This window comes from Balaenoptera borealis, assembly GCF_965194805.1.
Source record: "Balaenoptera borealis genome assembly, chromosome: 3".
Classification (NCBI taxonomy): Eukaryota; Metazoa; Chordata; class Mammalia; order Artiodactyla; family Balaenopteridae; genus Balaenoptera; species Balaenoptera borealis.
In genome coordinates this window covers 45,087,837-45,115,100 of record NC_138866.1, presented here as the reverse complement: position 1 = coordinate 45,115,100, position 27,264 = coordinate 45,087,837, and the positions used below count along the sequence as shown (strand labels likewise).

The window sequence follows — 27,264 nt, the reverse complement described above, 5'->3', positions numbered from 1 at the left end:
GACTGTGTGTGTTTGGGAAATGCCATTCCACCCTCACACTTGATTGGTTGGCTACAGAGCTCCAGTTTGGAAGCTATTTCCCTCAGAAGTTTGAGGGCATTGTTCTCCCAGCTTTAAATGTTGCAGTTGAGAAATCCAAGGCTATTGTGATCCTTGACCCTTTGTATGAAACTTGTTTTCTCTCTGGAAGCTTCTACAGTTTTCTCTTCGTCCCAAGAGTTGTACAGTTATACTTAATGGCATACGTTGGTGTGGGTCTACTCTTGATTCACAGTGCTAGGCACTCAGTGGGCTCCTTCAATGTGGAACTCATGTCCTGCAGTACTGGGGAAAATTTTTAAACCATTTCATTGATGATTTTCTATTTTTTCAGTACTCTTTTTCTGGAATTCCTATTATTTGGATACTATACTTCCTAGATTGCTCTACTTCCTCCATCCAAATACCTTTCTTCTTATTTTTGCCTTGGCTTCTTTCTTTTAGGTTTAAGGCTTTCTTGAAATGTCTAATAGTTGTTGACTATAGGTTCTTGAAATAGTAATTTATATGCTTATTTCTAAAATATGCTCAAAAAGCTACAAAGTATCATCTCCTCCCATGCCTTTACTGATCTTCCTAGTGATCCCCTCTCTCATAGCACTTTTTTACATTAGATTGGAATTATATATTTTGTCTAACTCACTAATCAAACTACAAACTCCTTTGGGGCAGAGAATGTGCCTTATTTTATCAACTCCTAGTACAATGTCGGGCACACGGTAGGAACTCAGTAACTGCCGGATGAACGGAACTACTAAAGACTAGATTTATTCATCTTCTCACATATAGAATCATTACAGATTATTCAACAGTTGAATATAATCTCAGTTTCCAACCCAAATAGAAATCATACTGACAATATAGCGGGGGAGAAGATATCAGTCATCAAATTTAGACAGCACTTGGGACTTCCCTGGTGGTCCAGTGGCTAAGACTCTGCACTCCCAATGCAGGGGGCCCGGGTTTGATCCCTGGTCAGGGAACTAGATCCCACATGCTGCAACTAAGAGTTCATGTGCCGCAACTAAAGATCCCACATGCCACAACTAAAAGATTCCCAAATGCCACAACTAAAAGACCCCGCATGCCACAACAGACATCCCATGTGCTGCAACGAAGACCCGACGTAGCCAAATAAACAAATCAATAAATAAAATAATAAAAAAAATTTAGACAGCACCTTACAGTTTATAAAGGTGCTAATATCTCATTTAATATTACAGGCACAAGGACTTCCCTGGTGGCGCAGTGGTAGAATCCGCCTGCCAATGCAGGGGACACAAGTTCGAGCCCTGGTCCGGGAAGATCCCACATGCTGCAGAACAAAACTAAGCCCGTGCGCCACAACTACTGAGCCTGTGCTCTAGAGCCCACGAGCCACAACTACTGATGCCCACGTGCCACAACTACTGAAGCCCGCATGCCACAACTACTGAAGCCCGCACACCTAGAGCCCATGCTCCGCAACGAGAAGCCCCCCCCACTGCTCGCCACAACTAGAGAAAGCCCACACTCAGCAACGAAGACCCAACGCAGCCACAAATAAATAAAGAAATACATAAATAATATTACAGGCACATAAGTAGCTAATACTAACCCTTTTATACTACTGTTACCTCATTTTCAAAAAAACCAAAAAAACAAAAAACAAAAAAAACAGACTCAAAGTTAACATATTCAAAATACTTGACCACATACCTGAAAACTAAGCATATCCCAAAATCCATCCAGATCTGTACAGGTAGTTTCCTTTTCACCTCGTTTATATTCACAATTGTCCACGAGTCCTTCAAACTGTTTGAACCTTTCTCTCATAAGGAGTCTTGTTTGACCAACTGCTGTGCGAATAAGATCTTTAGCTAAAAGAAATATGAGGTTTTTAAAAGTTAAAGGACAAGACAGGACCTTTATTGCAAGCCAACCAGCTGATAAGATGACCTCATTCCAAATATCCTACAGTTACAGAATCAAATTCTTACTTTAAAGCAAAACAAAAAATATCTACTACAAAACTTTGTCATACAAATATTGAGCATTTACTATCTGCTTCAATTCCTGCTAAAAATTAGCAATATACATTCTCATACATACTGCTACACAGTAAAGAGCATTCTACCTCTCCTTGTATTTTATAAGAATTCAACGTCAAACAACTCACTGCACATCAGTATCTAAGGACTGATGTGGCAGCACACAAATGACTTTTCTCTAAATAGCTTTCCTGAATAGGTAAGGTTGGAACTTTTCAGAAAACTTGATTGATTTTGATTTGATTTCATATTGATGTAAGTAATTTTTGTTCAGAAAATATTTTTGTATAATTAAGCAATACTAGCTATAGCTGTCATTCATAAAGTCACAGTAAAAAAAATCTAATAATAAAATAGGCAAATGTCTAACTCTCAGGAATCATAGTCAATATTCTAACTACTTATATCTTTTAAGTCAGGTACCATTTTAGCACAGAGATATTAGTGAACATATGTGAGATATGAAAAATTCTTGCTATTTTGAATAACAATGAAATTATAAAGTTGGACAACACTGGATTTTTGTGTTTCAAATAAATGTAACCATATTAAAATAAATAAAGGTAAGACATAAAAAAATACAAATGTTCCCTCACCGTCATCTGGAATGTCCAATTCAAGCTTCCTGTCCCACTCAAGGCAGTGTGAAGTTAACTTCTCAGTTTCTGACTGGAGAATATTTCTAAAATGATGACATACATTAGCACTATGACAATTATACAACGTTAACTTCCCAGAGCTGATGCTTAATTATTTTATGAAATGTGATATGTTAAAATCCATAAATACAATTTGATATTCTATGTATGTCCATCCTTCCACACCTAAAACTTAACTGGATGGTTAATGCCAAGAGCCCATTTTTCAAGCTAATATTTCTAGTCTTTTCTGTTCTTATTTTTCAGTGGCTAAGCAGAAAGAATCAGTCATTCCTTAGTTCTGTTATTTTCCATGGAACTAAGATGAATTCAATTGCCAAGAGTAAGATGAAGCTAAAAACAGTTAAGTCTCAAATTCCTGTAAGTCTCAAATTACAGAGATAGGGCCTTACAGATTCTATTAGGCTTTGCTTGTCCAAAGGCAGTGGTTTTTAACTGGATGAATTTTTCCTACCAGGGAGTATTTGGCAATATCTAGAAGCATTTTTGATTGTCACGAACTGGAGGAGTGCTACTGGCCAGGGATGCTACAAAACATCCTGCAATGCAGGGGACAGACCCCACAACAAGAATTATCCAGTCTAAAATGTCAGTAGTGCCAAGGTTAAGAAACCCTGGCTCGGGCTTCCCTGGTGGCACAGTGGTTAAGAATCTGCCTGCCAATGCAGGGCACACGGGTTCGAGCCCTGGTCCGGGAAGATCCCACTGCCACGGAGCAACTAAGCCCACGCCCCACAACTACTGAGCCTGTGCTCTAGAGCCCGTGAGCCACAACTACTGAGCCTGCATGCCACAACTACTGAAGCCTGCACGCCCAGAGCCCGTGCTCCACAACAAGAGAAGCCACCGCAATGAGGAGCCCACACACCGCAACGAAGAGTAGCCCCTGCTAGCCACAGCTAGAGAAAGCCCGCGCACAGCAACGAAGACCCAACCCAGCCAAAAATACATTTGAAAACTAAAATAAAATAAATAAATGTATTAAAAAAAAAAAGAAACCCTGGCTTAAGGTAAATTTAATGTTTCTTTACAAAAACATCCGAGCAGGAAAACTGAGGACAGTTTTTCTTAGAAGAATAATTTAGCTGCCTGTGTCCAGTGGCAACAGAGAACAGCTTAATTAATGAGAAAGAGACCTGGCTTAGATCTGACATTATTTAGTTGGATAAATTGTTTATCATCTCAATGTCTCAGTTGAACAACACAGTGGATTAGCTAATCTCTGAAAGACCTTATTATTCTAAAACGTAATGCTCTAAAAACAATTGAAGTGGTTCCCCAAAATATAAAAAGATACTCATTCATAATAGAAAGAATGGATATTAGAACTAGAGTAAGGGGAATTCCCTGGCGGTCCAGTGGTTAGGACTCCGAGCTTTCACTGTAGGGGGCACAGGTTCGATCCCCGGTTGGGGAACTAAGATCTCATATGCCATGCAGTGCAGCCAAAAAAAAAAAAATAGAAATAAAAAATAAATAAATAAAATAAACTAGAGAAAGATAATATTTTTTATCTGTTTTGATTGGTAAATCTCAAAAATTGTTAACATTGTATTGGAAAACGTATGGGAATTTTCTTGCTATATTCACTCAAAGATAACAGAATGTAATCATTTTCTGTGTGATGTGGAATGTTAAGGCCTTTCTTGAAATGCAGGCCTCTGATATGCTTCCAAGTCATTTAGGTGACATGTTGAAGTTCCCCAAACAGGATGTTAATTTTCAATTCACAGTTAGAGGAACATAATCCTATCTCATAATTTGGTGGGCCAAAGAGCCTCCTACCATCTCCCATTATCCTTCTTTTATAAAATAAACTTTAATTTAGTTCTTTGTGGGGGAAAAAAAAAAGGTATGAGAAAATAGGAACTCCCATACCTTGCTGGGGGGAATGTAAATTGAGGTCCTTATATATTTGTACATGAGAGAATTGAAACATATACAAGTTTGTTGTTGGCAGCCTTGATTGTAATAGTAAGAGACTGAACCCAATGTAAGTAACCACCAACAGAGACCTATTAAGTAAATTATGGTACATCCATATTATTGGATACTATGTGGCCATTAAAGAACACACACACACAAAGCTCTTTAAGTACTAAAATGGAATGTCTACTGCATTTAACATTAAATGAAACAAAATAGTATGCTATTGTTTATATTAAAAATATATATATATATGTTTATGTTAGTTTACATATGCATTATCTACCTCTGGAAATATTCACAAGAAATGAGTAACACTTGCCTCCGTGGAAGGTTCGAACTATCCCCTGGGAGGCAGAGTTGGGAAAAAGACTTCTCACTTGTACCTTTTTCTACCTTTTTAACTAGGAACCACATGAATGTACTAGTTATTGAAAAAAAATCATTAAAATTTAAAAGATAAATGAAAATCACCAAAATTCAATTTCCCCCAACTCATCTATTATATTCAGGTTAAAAATAGTATAATTTTGGTTTTAAATGTCTAGACATTGATACAAAATTCTTACACTAGGAACAAATGGACAAACCTGAAATATGGCACATCATGTTGTGGCTGAGATATCTGATCTTCATTTACTTCAAGTGATGGGACTTCTTTTATTGAAAGGCCATCTGAATTTTTATTAGTAGTTTCATTTTTATTTAAAACATGGTCTATAGATTAAAGAAAATATTACATATAAATTTCAAAGCAGCAACTCATAAAATGACATCCCCCACAAGACAAATTTTTTAAAATCCTTTAATTTTTTTCAATGTTGAATTTTAAAATTTTATTTCTGACTCAATGATTTCATTCACCACAAATCCTCTAAAGTGTCTCCTTACATTCATCTCCTCAAATTTACATTTATTTCCCCCCATCTTCTCAGTCTGTATTCCTTATTCCAACTCTTTCTCTCTCCAGATATCTTTCCCCATGTTTTCCCATCTCTCCTGACCCTGAGATCACATCCCTGAACTATATGTTGAAAAGGGCTCTAAACAAATGTCTGATAAATCACAATCCACAAAATCAAGTAAAAAATTAACTAAAATACAATACCTTTATTCCAAACTGTTAGAGAACCCAAAGGACATTGTAATTTACTTGAATCTTGATGTACTGTCTTAGCAGAGAAAGTTTTACATTTTTGTGCCAAGATTTCTTTTGTTGCTTCAGTCTTATCACTAAAAACAATAGCAAAAAAATACTTTATGAAACATGAGCCTCATATATCCAATTGAAGGATTTCAAAATGATGTTACTTTTTAGAAACCTGGGATTAAATAGAAATATGTTTCTATTTTTTTTTAATGTGTCTTTCTGAAGGGGAAAAAATTTAAACACCTATAGTGGGAATGTCCATCTTTACTAATTATAATGAGATCCAAAGACTGTGAAGATCTCTTCATGGAACATAAGCACTCATAGTCTTGGATGCTGCTGAGCAGTTTCCAGTAAATTTGCCGCCAGCCAGTCTTCGCAAAACAACCTTGCTGTTTCTCTTAAAGATTCCAACTGATTTTCCCCCCACTTTGCAAGTTAACTATCTTTGGCTTTAGAAGTCGTTTTTCTAAAGTAATACTCGGCAAAAAAACAAACAAAAAAACCCCAAACCATGTCTGAACTACAGTATTATAGAAATTTCTTCCTTCTAAACATTTATTTCTAAGTATTATAATAAAGTCACTTATAAAAAGCAAAAAAACACAAAGTGTACCATGAAAATAATGATAAAAACAATGTATAGGAAATATCAAAACTGTCAAACACATTACTGTAGGCTTCTGAAGAATGTTTTAAAAGACCAATTTTCATGATTTATAATTAATATAATTTACTAACTAAATAATAACTTTTAAAAAGCACAGGACAAATCTAAGAAAGGCATTTGTTAACCATCTTGGCAAGGAATTCATTATTAACATTAAATTCTTACACTTCTGTGTTTAAAGGGGTCCAGGTATAACTGGGTGTCAAGAAAGCACTGGCACTTCTGGGAGTCATAGGTGTTACTTGATAGGTCTTCAGACCATCTAGTGGTTGAAACATAAAATCTTTAGGTGCAAAGGAATTCTTCCCCTTCATTTTTGCACTATTTGTCTTAGATAAATTTTCCATTTTTGATAAGACTCCATCTGGATCCATTCCAATTGTTGTGCTGGTTTGTGAATCCAAAGTACTTTCTTCACTATCAACTTTAAAAGAAATGGCCTAGATGGGAGGAAACAGAATGGAGTAAGAATTTCTCTTCTGGGGATATATTCAAACCAATTTTTACAGGCCTGAAAATATGAAAGCTGAGATATGTGTCTCTTGTGCATAATTTAAGAGAAAAAAATAAATACAATTAAATGTAAATATGGAATCAGTAGCCAGCTAACTAAACCACTGTCATGATCCAGAGAGAGACAGAACCAATCCTCATTAAAAGGACTAAATAATAGGTTTTAAGTATTAAAATTAAATATATGAAAACTAAGTTGGAAAAATTACCCACCTAACAAATACCTACCTTTTTATTTAAATTATGTTGATAATTACAATGGTTGAGAATCAGAAATCCAATGTTTATTGGATGACTACTATTGCCAAGGACCAAATCCTCTTTTAAAATAACGTTGATTATAAATAAATTTATCATATGAGAAAAATATTTTTCAGTGTGACACAGTGAGATTAACCATATAAAATGTGAAGCTTATTTTCTCTGTCAATTTAATTATTTGTTTTTTTTTAAAACTGAGATATAACTGACATATAACATTATATTAGTTTCAGGTGTGCAACATAATGATTTGATATTTGTACATAGTGCAAAATGATCTAGACGATGAGTCTAATGAACATCTGTCACTACATAAAGTTACAATTGTTTTTTCTTGTGATGAGAACTTTTATGACCTACCCTCTTAGCAACTTTCAAATATACAACACAGTATTATTAACCATAGTCACTATGTTTTATATTACATCCCCAGGACTTACTTTGTAATTGGAAGTTTGTAACTTTTGACCACCTTCAGCGATTTCACCCACCCATATAAACATAATTTTTAGAGGTTTTTACATTTCTGATTTTTAATTTTTAGTTAAGAATCTAGCCACATTTCTTATACTTTGGCATAACTCTTTTTTTTTTTTAATTAATTGATTTATTTATTTTTGGCTGCGTTGGGTGCTCGTTGCTGCACACAGTCTTTCTCTAGTTGCAGCGAGCGGGGGCTACTCTTCGTTGCAGTGCGTGGGCTTCTCATTGCAGTGGCTTCTCTTGTTGTGAAGCATGGGCTCTAGGCACATGGGCTTCAGTAGTTGTGGCACACAGGCTTAGTTGCTCCGTGGCATGTGGGATCTTCCCGGACCAGGGCTCGAACCCATGTCCCCCTGCAGTGGCAGGCAGATTCTTAACCACTGCGCCACCAGGGAAGTCCCTAACTTTTTTTTAAGGTTAAGGAACTGTAGCATGGGTTATAAAACAAGGCATTGGGGCCTCAAAATTGTGGCTCTTTTTTGAAGACTCTACCATGTACTATGGTAGATGCTATCAGAAATGTTAGGTTATTTAATTCTTAAAACTACTCTATGTAGGTATTACAGGTTGGAGATGGGAAAACAAATCCCTAAGTTGTCCAAGGTTATATAGCTAATTGGAAGCAGAGACAATATTCAAACTCAGGCCTAACTGAATCCAAAGTCAATGCATTTCACCCTACTCCATCCTATCTCTTAGCTAGTTCCCACATGAAGGTTTCTGTCAGCTGTGTTTTTATCACTTTCCTCTATTTCCTGTTAATCAAATTATGCTTTCTCTACCTATGAAACTCTGAGGATAAGACACCTGAAAAACAACAGTAAATCCTCCTGATGTTTCTTTATGGTTCAAGAGATTTTTTTTTTTTTTTTTGTAATGTCTGAAACATTTATATTAACATATTTCCATATTTGTATGGAAATAGGTTCAAGAGATTTTAACACATGTGTAAGTTAACTTCTTGAAGCAGTTCTATATGCTTAATTTCAATTTATGAAAGTAGCAGTGAGATTTTCAAAGTACCTAGAAATAAACAGATGTTTATACTCTACCTTGTCAGGTTTTGTTTCTATCTTTTTGGCAGGTCTTCCTTGATTTGGTGCCTCTGTTTCTGCTTCATTATCTAAAATAAAAGTGAAATAAGCCATCCATTTAGACTAGATAAAAAATGCTGCATTAAGGATACAAAATTAATGCACAGAAATCTCTTGCATTCTTATACACTAATGATGAAAAATCTGAAAGAGAAATTATGGAAACACTCCCATTTACCACTGCAACAAAAAGAATAAAATACCTAGGAATAAACCTACCTAGGGAGACAAAAGACCTGTATGCAGAAAACTATAAGACACTGATGAAAGAAATTAAAGATGATACCAACAGATGGAGAGATATACCATGTTCTTGGATTAGAAGAATCAATATTGTGAAAATGACTATACTACCCAAAGCAATCTACAGATTCAATGCAATCCCTATCAAATTACCAATGGCATTTTTTACGGAACTAGAACAAATCATCTTAAAATTTGTATGGAGACACAAAAGACCCCGAATAGCCAAAGCAGTCTTGAGGGAAAAAAATGGAGCTGGAGGAATCAGACTCCCTGACTTCAGACTATACTACAAAGCTACAGTAATCAAGACAATATGCTACTGGCACAAAAACAGAAACATAGATCAATGGAACAAGATAGAAAGCCCAGAGATTAACCCACGCACCTATGGTCAACTAATCTATGACAAAGGAGGCAAAGATATACAATGGAGAAAAGACAGTCTCCTCAATAAGTGGTGCTGGGAAAACTGGACAGCTACATGTAAAAGAATGAAATTAGAACACTCCCTAACACCATACACAAAAATAAACTCAAAATGGATTCGAGACCTAAATGTTAAGACCGGACACTATAAAACTCTTAGAGGAAAACATAGGAAGAACACTCTTTGACATAAATCACAGCAAGATCTTTTTTGATCCACCTCCTAGAGTAATGGAAATAAAAACAAAAATAAACAAATGGGACCTAATGAAACTTCAAAGCTTTTGCACAGCAAAGGAAACCATAAACAAGATGAAAAGACAACCCTCAGAATGGGAGAAAATATGTGCAAATGAATCAACGGACAAAGGATTAATCTCCAAAATATATAAACAGCTCATTCAGCTCAATGTTAAAGAAACAAACAACCCAATCCAAAAATGGGCAGAAGACCTAAATAAACATTTCTCCAAAGAAGACATACAGATGGCCAAGAAGCACATGAAAAGATGCTCAACATCACTAATTATTAGAGAAATGCAAATCAAAACTACAATGAGGTATCACCTCACACCAGTTAGAATGGGCATCATCAGAAAATCTACAAACAACACATGTTGGTGAGGGTGTGGAGAAAAGGGAACCCTCTTGCACTGTTGGTCGGAATGTAAATTGATACAGCCACTATGGAGAACAGTATGGAGGTTCCTTAAAAAACTAAAAATAGATTTACCATATGATCCAGCAATCCCACTACTGGGCGTATACCCTGAGAAAACCATAATTCAAAAAGACACATGCACCCCAATGTTCATTGCAGCACTATTTACAATAGCCAGGTCATGGAAGCAACCTAAATGCCCATCAACAGACGAATGGATAAAGAAGTTGTGGTACATATATACAATGGAATATTACTCAGCCATAAAAAGGAACGAAATTGAGTCATTTGTTGAGACGTGGATGGATCTAGAGACTGTCATACAGAGTGAAGTAAGTCAGAAAGAGAAAAACAAATATCGTATATTAACGCATGTATGTGGAACGGTACAGATGAGCCGGTTTGCAGGGCAGAAGTTGAGACACAGATGTAGAGAACAGACATATGGACACCAAGGGGGGAAAACTGCGGTGGGGTGGGGATGGTGGTGTGCTGAATTGGACGATTGGGATTGAAATGTATACACTGATGTGTATAAAACTGATGACTAATAAGAACCTGAAGTATAAAAAAACAAACAAAACAACTAATACTAAACTTTCATTGGGTTATTTGTATGGAAATATGTTAATATAAATGTTTCAGACATTACATGAAATTTCTAAAAATCTTATATGTTCTGCTATAATGTTATAAGTCATAATTCTAGTTATTACTTTAAAATGTATATCTCAGAAATAACTAAAAAAAAAAAAAATTTATTACAAAAGAATGGCTATATTTCCCTGTGCTGTACAAAAGATCCTTGCTGCTTATCTATTTGAAGTTCTTAAAATACACCCAATGTGAAACATGCTAATCCTAAAAAACAAAACAAACAAACAAAAAAGATGGGCGTGATATTCTGCTGAGTTTAATCTTTCTCTCATCTCCCTGTCTCTCTCTCTCCCTCTCTCCCTCTCCACCTGCTTACCATCCTCTGTCCTTGGGAAAAATAATCCAAAGGGAAAAAGTCATTAGGTGCTTTCTTACACACACCACACACACACAGTCCCTCTCTCTCTTACTCTCTTTATTTCTCTCTCTCTCTCTAAAGTAGTTGATATTGAGGTTTGGTTTTGTTTTGTTTTGTTATAGTAGAGAATGTAAGATTTTCAATTCACTTACTATGTAAAATAAAGTCAGGACCAGAATGCTTATTTCATAAATAAAGTCAGTATTTTAAATATAGACAAAAAAAATGCTGCATTAAAAGTACTAGGTAATTTGGGAAAGGAAAAAAGGCAATAGGAATGTATGCCTTAAAGAATTTTATGATTAAAAGTCACATTATAAAATAGGAAAAAAATAGATGAAATTTCCTGCCAAGTTTAGGCCATCTGTTTTCAAAACAAAACAAAAGTGTTAAGGTATTTTACCTTTTGCCTCTGAATATCAAATATGTATTTATTATAGAAAATTAGAAAAAATTTTAAAAAGCACAAAAACAACAACAATCAAAAATTTTACTCAAGCTTACACTACTCAGTGGTAATCACTATTGACACTTCAGAGAACGTTTTCCCAGTTTTTTCCTATGTTCACATTCACATACATATTTTAGAATTTCAATCATACTCTTCAGAGTTTGAGTTTGATTTTCTTTGCCCACTTAATATGATTAACCATGTCATTAAGTGTTCTTTCATACATTGTTCTTAAATGGTTACATTGTATTCCAGCAAATGGATGGACTGTAACTTATTGGGGCCATTAATTTTTCACTTTGAAGCACTGTTTACACCAATTCAGTACTTCAACATTTGAGCACCCACTGTGTGCTAACGGGATATCGGGGCACAAAACCTATCTTCAGGAATTAGAATCTCCATTTCCTCCTCTCCTACCCAAAGAAGTACATGATGATTTCAAAAATTGAACACAGGGGCTTGCCTGGTGGTGCAGTAGTTAAGAATCCACCTGCCAATGCAGGGGACACGGGTTTGACCCCTGATCCGGGAAGACCCCACATGCCACGGAGCAACTAAGCCCATGCGCCACAACTACTGAGCCTGTGCTCTAGAGCCCAAGAGCCACAACTACTGAGCCTGTGTGTCACAACTACTGAAGCCCGTGCGCCTAGAGCCCATGCTCCACAACAAGAGAAGCCAATGCAATGAGAAGCCCGTGCACCACAGAGAAGAGTAGCCCCTGCTGGCCACAACTAGAGAAAGCCCGCACGCAGCAACGAAGACCCAATGCAGCCAAATATTAATTAATTAATTAATTAATTTTAAAAAATTGAACACAAAGAACCTCAAGTACCAAAACATCCTAGCTCAGTCACTGATCAAGAAATGTTCTTACCATTAGTAGCCCTTGTCACTGGCTTTCTTGCTGTAGTAGGCGGGACTGTTCTGGCAATCTGCTTTGCTGCTTGAGTAGCCGATCGAGTCATTCTCACTGGCGGCATTACAGGTTGTATAGCTGTGGGAACAAATAATAAAATCAAATGTTTGTGGTAATTTTAAATTATTGTTGTGGCAACATCAGGACTTACCTTTTTTTTCTTTGTCCAACACTTTCTTTTCAGAAGCTTGTCTTTGACCAGGTCGGATTGTTCGAACATCACTCCCATTATCAATCTATTCAAAAGATTAGGTACTATGTGATTTAATTGCATAATGAATCAAACCATCACATTTTTAATGTGTAAATTGACCCCTCATCTGAAACCTGATATTGTAAATGACTCAGCAAAAAACCCACTACCCCAGATAAAATGAGATGAAGAAACAATTTTTCCATTATATACATTTCCTTACAAGCTTTTTCAGAATCCTAGAATTTAGAAAATGCTAATAACCTAAGCTATTAAAAAATAACTGACTATAATCTTCTGAGACTCCTTAAACATACCAGGCATGTTTTCAATTCAAGACCTTTGAATTTTGTCTAGAAAATTCTTCTCCTGGAAGAAAGCTCTTTCCCACAGTTCACTCTTCTACTTCCTTAAAGACTTCATTTAAAATGCCACCATCTGGGGACTTCCCTGGTGGCGCAGTGGTTAAGAATCTGCCTGCCAATGCAGGGGACACGGGTTTGAGCCTTGGTCTGGGAAGATCCCACATGCCACGGAGCAACTAAGCCCGTGCACCACAACTACTGAGCCCACGCACTGCAACTACTGAAGCCCACATGCCTAGAGCCCGTGCTCTGCAACAAGAGAAGCCACCACAATAAGAAGCCTGCGCACTGCAACAAAGAGTAGCCCCTGCTTGCCGCAACTAGAGAAAAGCCCGCACACAGCAATGAAGACCCAACGCAGTCAAAAATAAATAAATAAATAAATTTATAAAAAATAAAATAAAATAAAATGCCATCATCTCAGTGAGGCCTGATCAAAATTCCACCCTACACCTACTTCAAAACTCCCCACCTCCCTTCTTCTTATTTTTTTTTTAATCTCCCCCAAAATACTTAATACTTTTGACCATCTGACACACTATATAGTTCTTTTTTTAGTACTATCTCTCATGTAAGCTCCTTGAAAACAGGGAATTTTGTTTGTTTTGCTCACTGTTATATTCTAGAGCCTAGAGGAACATGGTAGTGACTCAAATTCATTGAATACAGGAAACTTAGCTTCCTCACCTGACAAAGAGGCATACTATTTCCCTCTTGGCCCACTTGACTTTATTTTAGTAATCCTCCTAATAAGTTTATCCATAACCGTGTTTTGAAGGCCCATAAGTTTATAACACTCACCCTGTATGCTTTATATTCCTATCTGCACTTCATGGTGACATGGGATGCATAATAGAAGCCCGGTAAACAAACAAACATAAAAAGAGTGTGGCACAGAGTTTAGTATAGATCTCATAAGGGATGTCTGGGCAAAGAATATTTTAAGTGACTATTTCCTTAGCATCTAGCCAAATCTGCTCTGTCACCATACCAAAACAGTGATTTTGGTAGTACTATTGACTCTAGTAAAATAATCACTATGCTTGAAGATGGTATTAGATTAAAAATAAATTTACTTACTCTGAGGAAAAAAAGTACAATTTGTCATTTTAGTAACAATGACCTACTAACTATCAACTATACCTTTGTCAGCTCCATTTGGTCTTTGGCCTTTGACCTTGTAATCCGTACAGAAGATGGAACAGCCTTAAAACAGTCAAAAGAAGATAAAGTTAAAAAAATAAATAAATAAACTGGCAAAATTTACTTCCATGTCTCATTATGAAATAAAGTTCCCACTTTAAAGTTAAATTTTATCCTTAATCATTTATGGCAAAAAGATACTTGCTAACTTAAATTAATTGTTTTTTCTTTTTTCTTTTTTAATTTAAATTTTAATTTTTTTGGCTGTGCCGTGCAGCTTGTGGGATGTTAGTTCCCCAACCAGGGATTGAACTCGGGCCTCTGGCCGTGAAAGCACTAAGTCCTAACCCCTGGACTGCCAGAGAATTTCCTAAATTATTGTTTTTTCTGGTTCTAGCTTGATTTAAATTATGTTTAAGTTAAAACTTCAGAACTTACCCATATTTCTCAATGAGGAGAGAGAAGAAATTTCAAAGCATATTTTCCAAGTATTAGGATCCTCATTAATATGATTAGCTAGACATATTTGAAAGGGGGTAGATGGACAAACTAGAGTATTAGGATCTTTTGTTTTCTGTTTATGAAAAGATACTGTACAGCTTACTTCCCTAGTTTTGACAATTTGCCTTCAAATCTCATGATTATACACCTGTCCATTGTCAGTAAGAAAATGGAGACCTAATCACAAAATGTGAAAAAAATTTACCATGAGAAAGACCAATTAAAAAATTATAAGGTATTTATCAACTCTGTAAAATTTCTTAAGAAACATAATCAGGGACTTCCCCAGTGGTCCAGTGGTTAAGAATCCACCTTCCAATGCAGGGGACATGGATTTGATCCATGGTTGGGGAACTAAGATCCCACACGCCACGGCGCAACTACGCCCATGCGCCACAACTAGAGAAGCCCACATGCAGCAACGAAGACCCAACGCAGCCAAAATTAAACAAATAAAAAAAAAACCCATAACGATGTGTCTTTTGTTCCTCCTACATATATTTTTAAGATATTTTAAAATAGTTGTTTACAGTGTAGACCAATGATTGGTATCTACATATTCCTAAAAAGACAGCTTAAATCTAATCCCTTCCAAGAGGTCTTCTTTGATGTTCCTCCAAATATAAACGATCTATCCTTCCTCTAATATACAGAACATATTTATCTGTATCTTTCCACCTTGAACTACAGTTTATTAATTATGGTCTCTTCTACAGTGTCCTAAGATCATACAGAGTAAATAAATCAAAGATCTGTCAAATGAATCATTGAGATTCATGAAGCCTAGAAAAACAAGCAATATCTTGGGCCTTTATATTATTCAATTCTTATTTAAATCAGGAATGAGTATACAGTCAATGAGATCTTTTATACATATCTTTAAATAGCAAATCAGGGACTTCCCTGGTGGCGCAGTGGTTAAGAATCCGCCTGCCGGGGGCTTCCCTGGTGGCGCAGTGGTTGAGAATCTGCCTGCTAATGCAGGGCACACGGGTTCGAGCCCTGGTCTGGGAGGATCCCACATGCCGTGGAGCAACTGGGCCCGTGAACCACAACTGCTGAGCCTGCGTGTCTGGAGCCTGTGCTCCGCAACAAGAGAGGCCGCGATAGTGAGAGGCCCGCGCACCGCGATGAAGAGTGGCCCCCACCTGCCGCAGCTAGAGAAAGCCCTAGCACAGAAACGAAGACCCAACATAGCAATCAATCAATCAATCAATCTTTAAAAAAAAAAAGAATCCGCCTGCCAATGCAGGGGACACGGGTTCAAGCCCTGGTCCAGGAAGATCCCACATGCCACGGAGCAACTAAGCCTGTGTGCCACAACTACTAAGCCTGCGCTCTAGGGCCCGCGAGCCACAACAACTGAAGCTCGTGCGCCTAGAGCCCGTGCTCCGCAACAAGAGAAGCCACCTCAGTGAGAAGCCTGTGCACCACAACGAAGAGTAGCCCCGGCTCGCTGCAACTAGAGAAAGCCCGCGCACAGCAACGAAGACCCAACACAGCCAAAAATAAGTAAATAAATAATAATAAAATAAATAAATAGCAAATCACCAGTGACTAGTAAGTTTACAAATCCAACTGATCTGTTCAAACTTCATCCTTCCTGATTCACTAACCATTCTCTTTGGATCACCCCTCCTTTAGCTTCTATCCTCCATTTTAGCTCTGCTGCCACTCTGACCAGTCCTTTTCAGCCTATCACTGCCCACCTGAAGGTGTTCTCTAGACCTCACTCTTTCATAATTTTATATATCCTAATTGGAATGGTCTCATTTAGTCCTACAGCTTAAGTGTCCATTCATACTCCCAATATCATATCCAAAATCCACATCTTAGCATGGATCCTCATCCTGATTTCCTAATTTTTATTCCCAACTGCCTGATGTCTAGATGGTCCAAATAGGATTTTTTTTAAAAAGGGTATTAATATTCACCCACTTAAGCTTTTCTTGCCTTCCTCATCTCTTTTAGCCACAGTAAAATTTGTATTATTGATCAAACTGTTATCTTCAGAATCATCATCTTATCTCTAACTCTTCAACTTCCTCCACCCCTCACCATCTACTTGGTCACCAGTGCTATCAAATTTATCTCTTAAGATGTCTTACATGACACCTGTTAGAATGGCTATTATCAAAAAGACAAGGAATAATAAGTGTTGGTGGGGATATGGAGAAAAGGGAACCCCTGAGCACTGTTGGTAGGAATGTAAATTGGTGCAGGCACTATGGAAAACAGTATGGAAGATCCTCAAACAATTAAATTTAGAACTACCATATGATCCAGCATTTCCAATTCTGAGTATTTATCCAAAGGAAATGAAAACACTAACTCAAAAAGATATATGTATCCCCATGTACATTGCAGCATTATTTACAATAGCCAAGACTCATAAACAACTCAAGTGTCCATCACTTGAGTGAGGTGCAGGGTAGGTGAAATGGGTGAAGGTGGTCAAAAAGTACAAACTTCCAGGTTTAAAATAAGTAAGTCCTGGGAATGTAATATACAGTATGGTGACTACAGTTAATAATACTGTATTGTATATTTGAAAGTTGCTAAGAGAGTATATCTGAAATGTTCTCATCACAAGAAAAAAAGTTTTGTAACTATGTGTGGTGATGGATGGTAACTAGACTAATTGTGGTGATCATCTTGTAATGTATACAAATAATGAATCATTATGTTGTACACCTGAAACTAATATGTCAATTATATCTCCAGAAAAATGATGTCTTAAACCTATTTCTTCTTTTTAAACCAATGGCTCAGTCCACTTATCTCATCTCACCTATTCTATAGAGAATATTCACAATATAGACTCACAACTGGTCTTCCTATCTATAAATGCTTCCCTTTCTAGACTATAATCCTCAAGTCCAGGCTAATCTTCCCTGAGTATTACTTTGATAATGGTACAACCTCGTTTATAAACCTCCCTTGACTCTCCATATCCTAGAGGATAAATGCCAAATACTTTGGTATAGCATTCACTGTTCAGCCTGGCTCTACCAGCTTTCCTAGTTTTATCCAATCTCAACCTAAATATAGCTACATCAAGAGACCCTGTTTTCATCTTCTGAGTTACTATTACGTCATTCCCACCTCCTACCAACTAATTAAATGAATAAAGGGACTCAGGGGAAATGGTTATTTTAGTCATCTAATCTCCTAAAGAAAATTCCAGTTAAAAGGAACTATTCCTCTATATCAAGTTAGGATACTAAACTTACCTTTTTTGGCTCAGCTTTCATAGTACTCTGGTTTGAGAAAAGAAAACAAGGAATATCAGGTCTATAAAGACCCACTTTAAATACTCCTCGTTTAGCTTTCTCTCTCTGCTCTTTCAATTTTTGAAGATGCTTTTCTTCTTTGTATTTTTGGAGCATTTGTTTTCGTTGATCACCTAGAATAGTTTTCACTGACTCTAAGTAGGAAAAAGAAAAAAAGAAAAAAACAATATATAAAACATTTCAGATAAAAAGGCAAACATCTTAACTTCTAACTTCAACTGTTGCTAAGAAATGCTTTTAGTAACTTCTTGTTAATTCCTTAGCACTTCAAGTTATTTCCACCCCTATTTTAAAATTCCTATTTCTTTCACCTTCATTTGTTCAAATATATAACTGTTTACTATGTACTAGGCATGTATTACTTCACTTTTAAATTAATTAGCTTCTATGATAGTCTCCAAGCTGACCTCCAGCGATTCTCACCTCCTGGTAGACATGCCTTGTGTCATCCCCTCCCATACTGAATAGGGCTGACCTGTGTAACCAGGAAAGTACTGTGGAAATGATACAGAATGACTCCCACAACTAGGTCATTAAAGACATCGCAGCTTTTGCCCTGCTCTCTCTTGTATCACTTGCTCTAAGGGGAAGCCAGTGGCCACGTGGAACCTTAAGGAGACTCAAGCGGCCCCAAGGAGATGTCCACATGACAAAGAACTAAGGCCTCCTGCCAAAAGCCAGCATCATCTGGCTGGTAATGTGAATGAGTCACCTTAGAAGCAGATCCTTTACAATAATCAAAACAGGGACTTCTCCGGTGGTCCAGTGGTTAAGACTCCCAATGCAGGGGGCCCAGGTTCAATCCCTGGTCGTGGAACTAAGATCCCACATACCACAACTCAGCCTGTGCACCACAACTAGAGAAGCCCATGTGCCGCAACTAAGAAGCCCGCATGCCGCAACTAAATAAACCGCATGCCGCGACTAAGACCCGGCGCAGCCAAAAAAAAGCCAGTGTCCTTATAATGATGGCCCTCAGGGCTCTATGGGAGCTAACCTATTTGCCTTCTCTAGCCATGCTTACCTACTTGCTTTCTCTGGAACACACCAGACCCACTCCGACCTCCAGGCCTTTGCAAATGAGGAATAAAAGATATTCTAATAGCATACTGACAAGGTTAAATTTTGTTTGAAAGATTTTGGTCGAGGAAAGAAGCATTTGAGAGGGTACGAGTAGAGGCAAGGAGACAACTCAGAAGGTAATGTCATCTCTTCTCAGACAGAAAATGTCTAGTTCTTCCTTCAAAGGCCATCCTATATAATCCTACGACCCAGTGTTCATTTTCTCTGAACTCCTAAGAGATGTTATTCTTTACTCTGTCCCCCTCAACCACCAACCCACTTCCTTTGACCTTCAAACAAAAACTGATCACTTCATCTCAAAAACAAAAAAGTACCCTACGACACTTTAATCCAATTCCTTTCTCTCACTTTTCTTTAGAATCACAAAAATGACAAATCTGGAAGAAATAGTTTAGCCCAACCTCCTCTTTTACAGAAGCAATTAAGCTGAATATGTTGAGTGTCTTGTACGCGTCACACATTACACTGGTTCTGGAAAAATGATAAAACTGAAGTAGCGAACATGTAAAACAACTTGACATCTCATTTCTTTCTCTATAAAACTTCTAAGACTTCATCTTTCTGCCATTTCTTCACAATTTAGCCTTGCTTTATTTCACTGCAATCTAGCTCCTAGTGCCTGCTATATAAACACAACTAAATAGGAGTCCAATAAGTCCTTCTGATTAAATGCACGTCATTTCCCAGTTCTCTTCCTTCTTTTCTATAGCATCCCTTGCCTTCTAAGACATTCATTTTTATTATTTTTATCTCTTGCTGAGATCATTCTCCTTTCTGGTTGGTTCTTTCCCTACTAATTACCCCAAATCCTTTTGGGCAAACTACAGGGATGAATCCTTCGCTCTTCCCTCTAAGAAGTGTTCCCATTGGCAAAGTATCCTTACTTCATGGATACTTCAATCAATTCTATTTTTATGTCCCTTATCAATTTATCTTGTCAATATTTGTCTTATCCAAGCTCCAGAAGTAAGAACTTTAGGATTCCTGTAAGGCCACATAGGTAAAAAGTGTTATAATACTCCATAGGTGAATGGCTTTAGCCTAGCTAGGACGTTCACAGCCTTTACTTGAGTGTTTTTTTTTGGGGGGGGGAGGGGGGCATGCCAGGCAGCCTGCAGGATCTTAGTTCCCCGACCAGGGATCAAACCTGGGCCCCTGGCAGTGGAAGTGTGGAGTCCTAACTACTGGACCATCAGGGAATTCCCAACACAGCCTTTACTTGAAATAGACAGTATTTAGTTGTAGAAAACACCAAGTTATTTAGAATGGCATTTCAAAACTCCATTATTCCGGTCAGGGTTTTTTTTAACCTCAGGTATTAAACCAACTTTTATTCACTCTTCAAACACTTGAAATTACAATAGACTTTTACTTACTTGTCTTGACATTGGCCTTTTCTGGAACAAGCTCATGAGATGTCTCATCTAATTCAAGAAGAAATCTACCTTCCAAGGTTGGAACGTTGACATCTTTCAAACCAAAGTGTCTATTTCGTTCATATTCCTTATGTCTGTTTTCTTTCTGAGACAGTGATTTCCTATGAGCAATTTTAGTTCTAATCATGTCGGTACTTAATTCCTTTCTGTGTCGATTGGCAAAATGTGATGAAGCCATCCTATCAGGAAAAAGAGAGAAAGACCAACTTACATGAAATTTCATTTGATTATTTAAAAAGTTAGGATTCCAGTTCACCTCCTACCCCAGAGTCTTCTGAAATAAAAATATTAAAATACAGCTCTCTGGGCTCAGACCTAGGTTGTGGCAACATGGCTAAACGCACCAAGAAGGTCAGAATCGTGGGTAAATACGGAACCCATTATGGTGCCTCCCTCAGGAAAATGGTGAAGAAAATTGAAGTCAGCCAGCACACCTAGCACACTTGCTCCTGTGACAAAACCAAGATGAAGAGACAAGCTGTGGGCATTTGGCATTTCCTACATGAAAACGGTGGCTGATGGTGCCTGGACCTACAACACCACTTCTGCCGTCACAGTAAAGTCACCAGAAGACTGAAGGAACTGAAGGACCAGTAGCAGGCCACCATTTGAAACATTGCTAGCCTATAATAAATGGGTTAATTTACGTAACAAAAAAAAATACAAAATAGAATAAATATGTGACTGAAGAGTGGGAAGGAGGTTATCAAAAGATAAAACACTACAACCTGTTTTGGGGTTCTGAACAGGAACTTGCTTGACAGATGAAGTGAAGCCCAGGAAGCTAAAGTCCAGAATATAAATAAGAGGGTCTAGGTTTACCATAGAGAACACTGCAAAATAGAATAGGAAGTAAAGGTGAAAATAGGGATATAGTATACAGACTAGTTTCCTTAACTTTCCCCTGATGATGAATGCAGGCAGGCTGGCATTTTTTCTCAAGCCAAAAAACAAAACAAACAAAACACACAAGCTGCCTATTAGGAAGGTAGGAATGATAAATAGGCAGTTAGATATACGAGACTGAGAAAAAGAAGGGTTTTCAGAAGTACCATGGTGATGCAAAAGGATAATCATATCAGTTTGCCCTGGTGAGGGCAGAATAAAATTCTTTTCGGCCATGTAAGAAATCATACAGTGTACTTGGCATATACTCTTTTCTTAGAAAGATCCTTGGGAGAACAAGAAAGACAATGTCATGAGTTCCAAGAAACCGTGGATCCAACTGAGGAAAAGAATAAAGGAAAGTGGAAAGTCTAAAGGCATCTCCTATTCAGCTGGTATGGAGAACAACCAAGCCAAACTGGAGAAAGAGGACTGATTCTCCAGGGAAAAGTCTTGCCAGCTTAAAAGAGAAGGGGGAAAAAAAAAAAGGACGGAGGTCTGCCATTAGGAAGTTAGGGCAGGAATAAAGAGGTAGACATAGAGAATGGACTTGAGGACATGGGGTGGGAGGGGGAAGCTGGGATGAAGTGAGAGTAGCATCGACACATATACACTACCAAATGTAAAATAGATAGCTAGTGGGAAGCAGCAGCATAGCACAGGGAGATCAGCTCGGTGCTTTGTGACCACCTAGAGGGGTGGGATAGGGAGGGTGAGAGGGAGGCTCAAGAGGGAGGGGATATGGGGATATACGTATGCATATGGCTGATTCGCTTTGCTGTGCAACAGAAACTAACACAGTATTGTTAAGCAATTATACTCCGATAAAGATCTATTTAAAAAAAACAGATATAAGCACACTATACCTTCAACAACAAGAAGAGAGTCCACTAGAAAAATGCAGATAAAAAAACTGCACAAGAAATGCAACAAATTAAAATGTTATATGATTTTAGGCAATCAACAGAGTATAAAAACATGAGAATTGGGGAGCTTCCCTGGTGGCGCAGTGGTTGAGAGTCTGCCTGCCAGTGCAGGGGACACGGGTTCGAGCCCTGGTCTGGGAGGATCCCACATGCCGCGGAGCAACTAGGCCCGTGAGCCACAACTACTGAGCCTGCGCGTCTGGAGCCTGTGCTCCGCAACGGGAGAGGCCGCGACAGTGAGAGGCCCGCGCACCGCGATGAAGAGTGGCCCCCGCTCGCCGCAACTAGAGAAAGCCCTCGCATAGAAACGAAGACCCAACACAGCCAAAAATAAATAAATTAATTAATTTTAAAAAAAATTCTATGAGAACAAAGTTTAAAAAAAAAAAAACACACATGAGAATTCATCTGACCTGGATGCTAATAACATTCTCCTTTAAGGGCCCAGGGGAAGTGACAAAGGACTGTGCTTTTTTTATCAAGAACTCTCCTCTACTATTTGATTTGCCACTTCTCGCAAATATTAAAGAAAAATTAAAATTACGTATTAGATATTTAAAAATACAGCATAGAACTATACACGGCAAAGAGAGAGAGAGAACGAACACCGAAAGCATATTTAATTATCACCTAAACCCTAAAAGGTATTTAGTATAACTGCCGTTATACAGATGAGGTAAATTAACTGCCCACATTTGCACAGCTAAAAGGTAGTGGAGCTGGAATCCCAAGCCAGGCAGCCTGGCTCTTCACACACATCTAAGTTCTCTTCTTTGGCTGACTGGAGTTTCTTCCAGCTTGAAATTCTAGAATGCCTTAGTTTTGCTTGCCAAGGTTGTCAACCCAGGCGTTTTTAGTTGTCATAGAACCTGGAAAGAGCCACTGGAATAATGTTGGGGCCAAAAGCCAATAACGCCCCGGTGGTGAAATGATGCTGCTACACAGATCATGGCAACAAATATTTACTCTTCCGAAGGACTGCGTCATCAGCTTCGGGAAGGACAGGTAACACGGTCCTAAGAGGAGCCTTCCCTGAGCGGCGTCCAGCTCGCAGCCGCCGGAACTCAGACCCCTCTAGACCTTCTAGAAGGAAGCGGACCACCGCCCTCCCCCAGCTCCCCAGCATCCACATACCTGAGGCAGCTTCTAGCGTGAAACCTCAACCAAACTAAAAGTAAAGGAACCCTCTGGGCCTGGAAGACCACCGCCGCCTCCTTAGAAGGAACGCCTACGAGACTCGGCAAAATTCAAACTTCCCTCACCGAACTTCTGATTGGAGGTATTTTAAGCAACACTTCCGGTAAAGGTACCCGCCTCTTCCCTTCTACGAGGCTTACGATTGGTTCGCTCCTTCCCATATTTGAATTGATTGAAAGGTGAACCCTGTTCAAAGGGTGGCTGTGAGCGGAATCAATGGGCGGGTCTGGATGCGATATTGATGAGGGGCGGAGCGGTGGGAGCGCGGTGGCTGGCGAGGAGCTACAGTGGCCGGCGGTTGATAGCGGGCTACGCCTGAAACCGCCCTGGAGTTCCCGGGGCCTCGCGGGTATTCGAGAAAAGACAGAGGAACTCGGATGGAGAAGAGGGGACTCAGAGTCTGCAGGGCTTTTTAATGTGCTTATTTAATTACATAAATCCAGCAGAGCTTATTGGAATATTTTCTTCACTTAACGTTTTAAAGAAAGGGCTTATTACCACATGAAATTTCTCCTTACATCTTTTACTGTTACATTTCAGCGTTACCAGTCTTTTTTTTTTTCTCGTCCTTTTTTTTTTTTTTTTTTTAAATAGAGGTAAAATTATCAAATACAGTGAAAAGCATAGTTTTTTTAGTATATGATTTGCTGAGTTTTGCTAAATGTAAACAGCTGTGTAACCACCACCCAATCAGGATATAGAGCATTTCCATCACCCGGTTCTCTCAAGCCCCCTTCCAAATCTCCCACAGCTTAGACAATCACTCTTCTGATTTCTATCACCTTAAAAATAGGAGTGGTAGGTACTCTTTCTTGTCTGCCTTCTTTCTCCCACTGTAATGTTTTCGAGATGCATCCCTACTGTTACATGAATCAGCTGTTGTTTTTATTGATGAAAAGTATTCCATTGAATAATTTGCTTATCCATTCTCCTGTTGATGGATATTGGATTGTTCCAATTTTTAGCTATTATGAATAAAGTTGCTATAAACATTCTTGTACAAGTCTTTTTGTGGTCATGTTTTATTTCACTTGGGGAAATGTAGGTGTGGAATTTTTTTTTTTAACTGAGTTCTAATTAACATACAGTATTAGTTTCAGGTGAACAACATAGTGATTCAACATTTTTATATATTATGAAATGATCACCACAATAAATCCAGTTACCATCAGTCACCATACAAAGTTGTTACAATATTATTTACGATATTCTGTGACATTTGTTTTATAGCTGAAAATTTTTACCTCTTAATCCCCTTCACCTATTTGGTCCTTTCCTTGACACTCCCTCCCTGGGCAACGAACAGTTTGTTTTCTGTATCTATGAGTCTGTTTCTGTTTTGTTTTGTTTGTTTGCTTGTTTTCATTTTTATATATAAATGAAATCATATGGTATTTGTTTTTCTCTGTCTGACTTATTTCATTTAGCATATTACCCTCCAGTTCTACCTATGTTGCCACAAATGGCAAGATTTCATTCTTTTTTAATGGTTGAGTAACATTCCTGTGTGTGTGTGTGTGTGTGTGTGTGTATACTACATCTTATTACACCACCGACTCATCCATTGATGGACATTTAGGTTGCTTCCATATTTTGGCTATTGTAAATAGTGCTGCAATGAACATAGAGGTATATATTTTTTTGAATTATGTTTTCATTTTCTACAGATAAATACCCAGAAGTGGAATCGCTGGATCATATGGTAGTTCTATTTTTATTTTTTTACGGAACCTCCATACTGTTTTCCATAGTGCCTGCACCAATGTACATTTCCACTAACAGTGCAAAAGTGTTCCCTTTTCTCTACATCCTTGCCAACACTTGTTGTTTCTTGTCTTTTTGATAATAGCCATTCTGACAGATGTGAGGTGGTAGCTCATGTGGTTTTGATTTGTATCAATATTTCCCTGATGATAAGGGATGCTGAGCACATTTTCATGTGTCTATTGGCCATCTATATGTCTTCTTTGGAAAAATGTCTATTCAGGTCCTCTTTTTTAATCGGGTTGTTTGTCTTTTTGATATTGAGCGGTATGAGTTCTTTATATATTTGGATATCAACCCCTTTTTGGATATATCTTTTGCAAATATCTTCTCCCATTCAATAGGTTGCCTTTCCATTTTGTTGGTGGTTTCCTTCACTGTGCAAAAGCTTTTTAGTTTGCTTTTGTTGCCCTTGCCTGAGCAGACATATCAAAAAAAAAATTGCTAAGACCAATGTCAAAGAGGATACTGCCTATGTTTTCTTCTAGGAGTTTTGTAGTTTCAGGTCTTACATTGAAGTCTTTAATCCTTTCTGAGTTTATTTTTGTATATGGTGTATACAAAAATTAAAAAGTGGCCCAATTATATCCTTTTGTATGTAGTTGTCCAATTTTCCCAGCACCATTTATTGAGGAGACTATCTTTTCCCCTTTGTTGTTCCCCATTCCCCATTCTTGCCTCCTTTGTCATAGATTAATTGACCATAGAAGCATGGGTTTATTTCTGACCTCTCTATTCTGTTCCAGTGATCTATGTGTGTCTTTTTGTGCCAGTACCATACTATTTTGATTATTGTAACTTTGTAGTATAGTTTCAAGCCAGGGAGTGTGATACCTCCAGCTTTGTTCTTCTTTTTCAAGATTGCTTTGGCTATCTTTTGGCTATGAATAAAGTTGCTATAAACATTCTTGTACAAGCATGTTTGTGGGCATGTTTTATTTCTCTTGGGGAAATATAGATGTGGAATTTCTAGGTCATTCTGGGTATGCTTAACTTTATAAAAAATTGCCAAGCAGTTTTCCAAAGTGGTTGTACCATTTTACATTCTCACTAGTGATGTTTAAGAGCTCATGTTGTTCTACATGCTTGCCAACGTTTGGAGTTCTCTTTAATTTTAACCCCTCTAGTGGTGTAAAATGGTATCTCATTTTAATTTTATAGTTCCCCAATGACTAATGATGACGAGCATCTTTTCATGTGCTTATTAACTATTTTTTTAATTAATTAATTTGTTTATTTATTTTGGCTGCTTTGGGTCTTCATTGCTGCACGTGGGCTTTCTCTACTTGTGGTGAGCGGGGGCTACTCTTCGTTGCGGTGCACAGACTTCTTATTGTGGTGGCTTTTCTTGCTGCGGAGCACGGGCTCTAGGCGAGCGCGGGCTTCAGTAGTTGTGGCACATGGGCTCAGTAGTTGTGGTTTGAGGGCTCTAGAGCACAGGCTCAGTAGTTGTGGTGCACAGGCTTAGTTGTTCTGTGGCATGTGGGATCTTCCTGGACTAGGGCTCGAACTCGTGTCCCCTGCATTGGCAGGTGGATTCTTAACCACTGCACCACCAGGGAAGTCCCTTAACTATTTTTATATCTTGTTTTGTGAAATTCCTGCTCAAGTCTTTTGCCTATTTTTTTTAAAATTTATTTATTTATTTATTTATTTTTGACTGCTTTGGGTCTTCGTTGCTGTGCATGAGTTTTCTCTGGTTGCGGTGAGCGGGGGCTACTCTTTGTTGCGGTGTGGGGGCTTCTCATTGTGGTGGCTTCTCTTGTTGCGGAACACGGGCTCTAGGCACGCGGGCTTCAGTAGTTGTGGCTCACGGGCTCTAGAGTGCAGGCTCAGTCGTTGTGGCACATGGGCTTAGTTGCTCCATGGCATGTGGGATCTTCCCCAATCAGGGATCGAACCCGTGTCCCCTGCGTTGGCAGGCAGATTCTT

General features: G+C 38.2%; 1 protein-coding gene and 1 pseudogene across 5 annotated transcripts in view; one reads left to right on the top strand and one right to left on the bottom strand.

The window, feature by feature from the left end:
- DLGAP5 (DLG associated protein 5) overlaps positions 1-26,834 on the bottom strand; it is a 100,052-nt gene extending 73,218 nt beyond the window's left edge. Inside the window, exons 1-12 of one of the 4 annotated variants that reach the window (XM_082386500.1) lie at positions 23,506-26,834; positions 20,501-20,739; positions 17,982-18,175; positions 14,248-14,310; positions 12,698-12,782; positions 12,505-12,600; positions 8,784-8,854; positions 6,640-6,914; positions 5,763-5,887; positions 5,245-5,371; positions 2,666-2,751; positions 1,738-1,898 (exon numbers count right to left, since the gene is read on the bottom strand). In XM_082386500.1, coding sequence (XP_082242626.1) covers positions 1,738-1,898; positions 2,666-2,751; positions 5,245-5,371; positions 5,763-5,887; positions 6,640-6,914; positions 8,784-8,854; positions 12,505-12,600; positions 12,698-12,782; positions 14,248-14,310; positions 17,982-18,175; positions 20,501-20,738 — 1,521 coding nt within the window. In that variant the 5' untranslated portion in view covers position 20,739; positions 23,506-26,834. Of the gene's footprint in view, positions 1-1,737; positions 1,899-2,665; positions 2,752-5,244; positions 5,372-5,762; positions 5,888-6,639; positions 6,915-8,783; positions 8,855-12,504; positions 12,625-12,697; positions 12,783-14,247; positions 14,311-17,981; positions 18,176-20,500; positions 20,740-23,505 lie in introns of all 4 variants that reach the window. The other 3 variants (XM_082386501.1, XM_082386499.1, XM_082386502.1) reach the window with 3 other exon arrangements.
- LOC309626196 (large ribosomal subunit protein eL43 pseudogene) lies at positions 20,752-22,730 on the top strand (annotated as a pseudogene). Its single transcript has one exon. The product of its transcript is annotated as a large ribosomal subunit protein eL43 pseudogene (transcript).
- Positions 26,835-27,264: the final 430 nt, after the last annotated feature.